General features: G+C 62.4%; 1 protein-coding gene across 1 annotated transcript; it reads left to right on the top strand.

Annotated features, from left to right (window-relative positions):
- The first annotated feature begins 3,732 nt into the window (after window positions 1-3,732).
- LOC122377461 (SET domain-containing protein SmydA-8-like) lies at window positions 3,733-6,555 on the top strand. Its single transcript, XM_043357517.1, has one exon. It carries the CDS (start codon window positions 3,757-3,759, stop codon window positions 5,326-5,328), a length of 1,572 nt encoding a protein of 523 aa, XP_043213452.1. The 5' UTR covers window positions 3,733-3,756; the 3' UTR covers window positions 5,329-6,555.
- The last annotated feature ends 62 nt before the right edge of the window (window positions 6,556-6,617 follow it).

Raw genomic sequence — 6,617 nt, 5'->3', positions numbered from 1 at the left:
CCTGACCTCAGAGGTCACCGGTTGACCTAGGACCTTAAAATCGGGTACCAATCTCTGCGTCTCGTAACGGCGCACACGCTCGTTTTTTCCACGACGCGCTAGCTTCGCCAGGGGCGAAACGGCGATGGGGGTTGTACCCGCCCCCCCCCCCCCTCGGCCGGCGCGTATGTAGAACACCAATAGGTCCGGCGAGGGTTAATTGATGCATGACGATTATTATATCAGTCAAACTAGCCCACAATCTGGCATGTCTACTTGTGATGTTCCTTTGCAGCTCTCCGTTCGTTGGTAAAGGAGCATGCCATTTCAAGGGTGCACTCCGGCCGAGCTTTTCACCGGGTCCTGACCAGGCAGGCTTCACCTTTGTGCTCTCAGCTTTGAACTATAGCCAATGGTTTAGTCTCCAGCGGGCAAAACCCCTCTATAAGGGACATTCTCCTATTTTTGAATGTGCCAGAAACTGAGGAGGGGGGGGGGGGGGAGCTAATTGAGCGGCCCCCTCCACCCGGTGTGGGTTGTGTTTTATGTGATAAAAGTGGTATATTACGCAGCGTACTTGTGCAATACAGGTACAATACAGGTACATTACATACAATACAGGTAAAATGAAACTCATTTACCAACGTGAATAGTAGCTCAGTGCTGACAGCTCCGCTGGGCGGGAGGGGGAGGCGGTATAGTTCCGTGTGGGGGGGGGCCGTGCCGCCGGGCGGAAGGGGGGGGGGGGGGGCGGGCCGGGCCGCCGGGAGCCGCTCAGCTGGGGACGTCCTGCCAGGGGCGGGCGGCGGACGGCGCCTAATTTTACCACGGCCAGGGGCGGCGCGGGCGCGGCTCCACGAGCGGCGCTCCGCCCGCCTCCCGGCAGCGGGGCCGGCCGCTGCGGCGCGGCGCCTGGGCGCGCCCCTGGCCGGGCTCCGGGCGCCAGTGCCGGAGGCGCCGGCAGGGGTCGCGGCGCCCGCCTCACGTTCCGTCAGCGGGCTGAGCCGTGGGCAGTGGTCTCCTCCGCGGACAGCTGGATCACCGGCCGGGGGCGCGCCCTGCACTTCACCGGTGAGTCGGGAGACGGCTGGGGTTGGTACTGGGGACACGGCTGGGGTGCTGGGGACACGGCTGGGGTTGGTACTGGGGACACGGCTGGGGTGCTGGGGACACGGCTGGGGTTGGTACTGGGGACACGGCTGGGGTGCTGGGGACACGGCTGGGGCGCTGGGAACATAACTGGGGTACGGGGGACACGGCTGGGGTGCTGGGGACACGGCTGGGGTGCTGGGGACACGGCTGGGGTGCTGGGGACACGGCTGGGGTGCTGGGGACACGGCTGGGGTGCTGGGGACACGGCTGGGGTACTGAGGACAGTCCCGGGGTAGCTGCAGGGGCCGCCGGCTGAGCTGCTGCCCAGCCGCAGTGACCACGCCATCGTTTCTGTCTTACGCCAACGGCGCAATCAGAAAACAATAATTAATCTTCCGAGTACGGAAAAGATCGAAATCCATGCATTAGAGTATCCAAGCCCATCTACCTACGCTGATATCCATGCTTGCTGCCCTCTCTAAGTTCCTAATTGCTATTTACTGAAATTTCCGGCAGAAGCGTGTGAGTATTCAATTAAAACCAGCACAATAACGCATTGCAGCCCGCGATTAAGGCCTCTCGTATCGCTCCCCAGCCCCACCAGTCTGCTCGGTGCCTCGGTCCCATGAGCGCCGCTCGTAAGGGTAATGAATCCCTCCCTCTCCTGAAGACATCCACGCTATGCGCGTGCGGAGCAAACCGTTTCTAAATTTAGCCCAAATGTGCACTTCCACTTGCATTGATGGTCATAAAGCTGAGGGTATTAAGTCCAGTGGTCGATAAAACTTCCAACGTGTCAACGCTCGTTGGAGCAAGATATTAGCAATACTTGGAAGAGCTGGAGACAGTCCGCCCGTCTACATGGATGCTTCCTTACGCCTAAAATACAGCATTGACTTATGACTTTCTAATCGTCCGGTGCTGTTATCGGCTGCTCGGTACCGCGTGTATGTTCCCTCATTCACTCCTGGTCACCCTTCGGTCACCCCTCGCTGGGTCGGGCCAGTCGGCTATTTTTATCCTCTTTCCGGCTAGGCCACCCGCTAAGCTCCCGCCGTGCCGCGCCGTCTGCGAGGGACCTGACCCTTCTGCCGGCAGAGGTTTCTCCAGGTGTCTCCAAGGAGCCATCGTAGCGCTAAGGGTGTGCTCCGCATACACATGCATTGATTTTCGCTCTTACTAGCAGGGCCGCTGGCCCGCGTTGGCAGCGCCCCGCGGGCATTTTTTCGCTTAGGGTCATTTTGTGGTAAGGAGGATCAGAAAATCACCCTTCCAACTTTCTCCAGGCCTGGGTGTTTTATCGAGCGCGCCTGAAAACGCACAGTGGACCGGAATCACACTTCGATTGCGTTACTTCGTATAAGGTAATACGATCAAAAGTGCGCTCTTTTCTCAATCAATAAGGACAAGTGCGTTAAAACACACTTATAAAGTTTTAAGTTAAAAGCTTTAAAATGCTAAATTTCAACATTTCTACGCTGATGATAATCGTTAGTTGTTTCAGACTTTGGCATGAAAACGTAGGCATTCAGATCCACCGTGTGACCGGTCACCGTGTGCAGTAGTGTGATGGTGTGAGTTGGGGAGTCAAGGCCGTGTGGGGAGAAGGTGAGAAGATGCCGGTGTGCCGACGCGGCAATTGGCAGTGATTAGACAGTTGTGCATGCATTGTTCGTCTAGCATATCATTTGCTTGGGCAAATTTATAGGCATGGCGCCTGTTTATCCGTCTAATTTAAAGGAAAGGTGTGAGTACCAATACTGGTCGTACTTTTCATAGTCATAATCCAGGTCCTGAAATGACTGGCACCTGAAATTTTCAGGATATATCGCAAGAGGCTCATTCCCAGACGTTGTGCCAAATTTTGCGGCGCTACGCGACACCACCTTTTACGCTATTCGCGAAAAAAAAAACTTAGGGAGGCTGCACCCCCCCCCCCTCCCGCCAGGCGAGGGCTAAGTTGGAGACAGTGATGGGACTAAGATGTTCGTTGGAGCAACTCCAAGCATTTTATCGACCTCTGATTAAGTCCCTCGGCTTTTTGCCGTGTTTCGTCCGCAGAGTTTTACTAGCTGATGTGAGCGTCGTGGAGAGCTGCTCTTAGATGACACTACAGGCGCTCGGAGGTGGCCCGCGCTCCGCAGTTTGTGGGTGCGGCGCCGGCGGGCGGCGCTCGGCTGTGCCGGTGAGCTGCCAGACCGGCTGCAAGGCTGGAGGGACGGCGGGGCGCGTGGACGCCTTCGCAGCCGGCGGCCGTCCGGGCGGCCGTAACAGCCCACTGATTGCGCGGGCACGCTGAAAGGCGCCCGGTGGCGCCGATAATGCTCGGCTTTGACAGAGAGCCGGACAAGCTGGCCGTTTCCCGGGCTCGTTAGTTTCCCCCACGTGTCGTAACTCACGGGTACAAGTCATGCAGCGGGGGACAACAGGCCAGCTGTAAACCGGTAAACGTCAGGAGGATGCATTGTGTGCGCTCCGACGGGGCATCGCCGACATCGTAAAGCCGATATGGTGGCCGCTGATAACCATACAGTGTGGCCGGCGCCCTGAAAACCCAATCATCGTTATTAAAACTGGATCATTAAAACCAGCTAGCCACCATCTGCTTTCATGGGAATTAGATTGATGTGCGTTTAATAGGTTTGTTTTGTTGCAGACGGGCAGCTCGGCGGGACCGGCGCTGCCATGTCGGCGCGGTGCGCGCGCTGCGGCGCGCCGGCCGAGCAGCGATGCGCCGGCTGCTCGGTGCCCTTCTACTGCGGCCGCCAGTGTCAGCGGGCCGACTGGAAGCAGCACCGGCCGCTGTGTCAGCCGCTGACGGTGCGCCAGGCGGCCGGCGTGGGCCGCTACACGGTGGCCGGCCGCGCGCTGGCCGCCGGGCAGCTGCTGCTGCGCGAGCTGCCGCTGGCCGCCGGCCCGCAGCTGGAGGCCGAGCCGCAGTGTCTGGGCTGCGGCGGCCTGCTGGCGGCCAGCGCGGCCTCCTGCGCGCGCTGCCGCTGGCCCGTCTGCGGCGACCGGTGCGCCGACAGCGCCGCGCACGCGGCCGAGTGTCAGGTGCTGGCGCGCGACACCGGCGACCGGCCGGCGGCCGGCACCGAGCCGTGCGCGCGCTACGACTGCATCCTGCCGCTGCGGGTGCTGCTGCTGCGCGACCAGCCGCGCCTCTGGCAGAAGGTGGAGCAGCTCGAGTCGCACCTGGAGCAGCGCCGTGACACGGCCATCTTCCGCGACAACCAGCGCCACGTGGTGGACTACCTGCGCGGCCGTTGCGGCGTCCAGGCCGACGAGCAGCTGCTGCACCGCATCTGCGGCGTACTCGACGTCAACGCGTTCTCGGTGCGGCCGCGGCCCGGCGCCGGCCGGCGGCGCGGCCTCTTCGCGCGCGCCTCGCTGCTCAACCACGCGTGCGTCTCCAACACGCAGCTGAGTTTGGACGGCGACACGATGCTGGTGCGCGCCGCGGTGCCGATCGCCGCCGGAGACGAGGTCACCGCCTCGTACGTCAGTGCGATGGAGCCGACGGCGCGCCGCCAGAACTTCCTCTGGCACGGCAAGTACTTCCGGTGCCAGTGTCGGCGCTGCGTGGACCCCACCGAGCTGGGCACGCACTACGGCAGCCACCGGTGCTCCGAGTGCGGCGGCATGATGGAGTCGCAGCAGCCGACGGACGCGGACGCGCCGTGGCGCTGCAGCGGCTGCTGTCGCGCCGAGCCGGCCGACCAGGTGCGCCAGCTCAACGCCCGCCTGCTGGCCGAGCGGCAGGCCATCCCCGAGACGGCCGTACCGGCGCTGGAGGCGTTCCTGGCGCGACACGCCGCCTCCCCGCTGCACGACGCCAACTACCACGTGCTGGCCGTCAAGCAGGCGCTGGCGCAGGCCTACGGAAACGTGTCCGGCTTCCAGCTGGACGAGCTCTCCGAGGGCCGGCTGGTAGCCAAGGAGGCCTTCTGCCGGCAGCTGATCGGGCTGGCGCAGACCTTCGAGCCGGGCCTGTGCCGGCTGCGCGGCCTGCTGCTGCTCCAGCTGCACCACGCGCAGGTGACGCGCGCGCAGCGGCGCCACGCGGCCGGCGCGCCGCCGCGGCAGCTGCTGGCCGCGCTAGAGGCGGCCGGTCAGCACGTGGAGGAGGCGGTCAGCGTGCTGGGCCACGAGCCGGCCTCGACGCCCGAGGGCGGCGCCATGCTCCAGCTGGCCAGGGACACGCTGCAAGGCTGCTACGAGCTGGCCGAACTGGTGCGCGCCTCGCTGGCCAGGTGAGGGCGGGCCGAGTCCCGGGCCGCCCAGTGTCCGCTCAGAGGGAGTGCCGCTCGGAGGGAGTGTCTGCGGGGCGGGGGGCGGCTCGGAGCAGAGTACCCTGCTGACGGCCGGCAGGGTGGGACCGGTGAGCGCCAGATCGGCGCCTCAGATAGATGGCATCTGCCGACAGCCGCCGGTACGTGGTCGGACGGGGGCGGGCGTGGGCTGAGAGGTGGCCGCCCGCCGACTGACCGCCGATGATCAGATTGCTGTGCCGTATCGGGAGTGCCACGGTCCAGAGAGCTGCCCTGTCGGGCCGTCGGCAGAGTGTCCCAGCACCCACTGCCCACCTGGACGGCGTGACGCTGGGTGACCTGACAATGGGCAGCAGTGCTGCAGTGCTGTTGACGTGTATTACCCTATCGAGTATCGGCGGGCGGCACTGGCCCTGTCTGCTCCGGTGTATTTCCGACCGCCAGTAGCACACAGCTTAGCCGAGTGCCCTGCCCCTGCTTGACTGTCCCACTGTCTGGCTGTCGGTTGTGTCCCGCTGTCCCACTGTCCCATTGTCGACTGTCTGCCACTGTCCTGCTGTCACACTCTCCCACGGTCCGCTGTCTGACTGTCGGTTGTGTCCCACTGTTCACTGTCTGACTGTCGGTTGTGTCCCACTGTTCACTGTCTGACTGTCGGTTGTGTCCCACTATTCACTGTCTGAGTGTAGGCCATGTCCCACTGCCCCATTGTCCCAATGTCCGACTGTCGACTGTCTCCAACTGTCCTAACGTCCCACTGTCGACTGTATCTCACTGTCCCGCTGTCACACTGTCCCATTGTCGAGAGTGTCCCACTGTCCCACTGTCCCACTGTCCTGTGTGTCCCACTGTCCTGTGTGTCCCACTGTCCCACTGTCGACTGTATCCCGCTGTCCCGCTGTCCCATTGTCGACGGTGTTCCACTGTCCCACTATCTGGCCGTCGACAGTGTCCCACCGTCTGGCTCTCGACGTTGTCCCACTGTCCCACTGTCCTGTGTGTCCCACTGTCCTGTGTGTCCCACTGTTCCGTGTGTCCCACTGCCGCGCCCGCTGAGCTCCCAGCGGTGCCGCTGACAGCAGTCGGAGGCGGGCCCGCCTATCGTTACGCTGGATTATCCAGATTTAGAGAGTGATTTCAACGGGCCCGAGTGTGGTCGCTCTGCTCGAATACTGCTGTGAATAAAAGCCTGCCAAATAGCTGGCATATGGTTCGGGGTTTTACCGCCAATAAAATTCACCATCCGCAAAATGAGGATTACGTATAGATCAGCGT

This window comes from Amphibalanus amphitrite, unplaced genomic scaffold, assembly GCF_019059575.1.
Source record: "Amphibalanus amphitrite isolate SeventyFive unplaced genomic scaffold, NRLGWU_Aamphi_draft 000004F_arrow, whole genome shotgun sequence".
Classification (NCBI taxonomy): Eukaryota; Metazoa; Arthropoda; class Thecostraca; order Balanomorpha; family Balanidae; genus Amphibalanus; species Amphibalanus amphitrite.
Note: the sequence above shows the minus strand (reverse complement) of the source record. Positions and strands in the feature narration are given on the sequence as shown.

Bases quoted from the DNA above. Each gene is read 5' to 3' on its own strand.
- LOC122377461 (XM_043357517.1), top strand. From the start codon at position 3,757: ATGTCGGCGCGGTGCGCGCGCTGCGGCGCGCCGGCCGAGCAGCGATGC.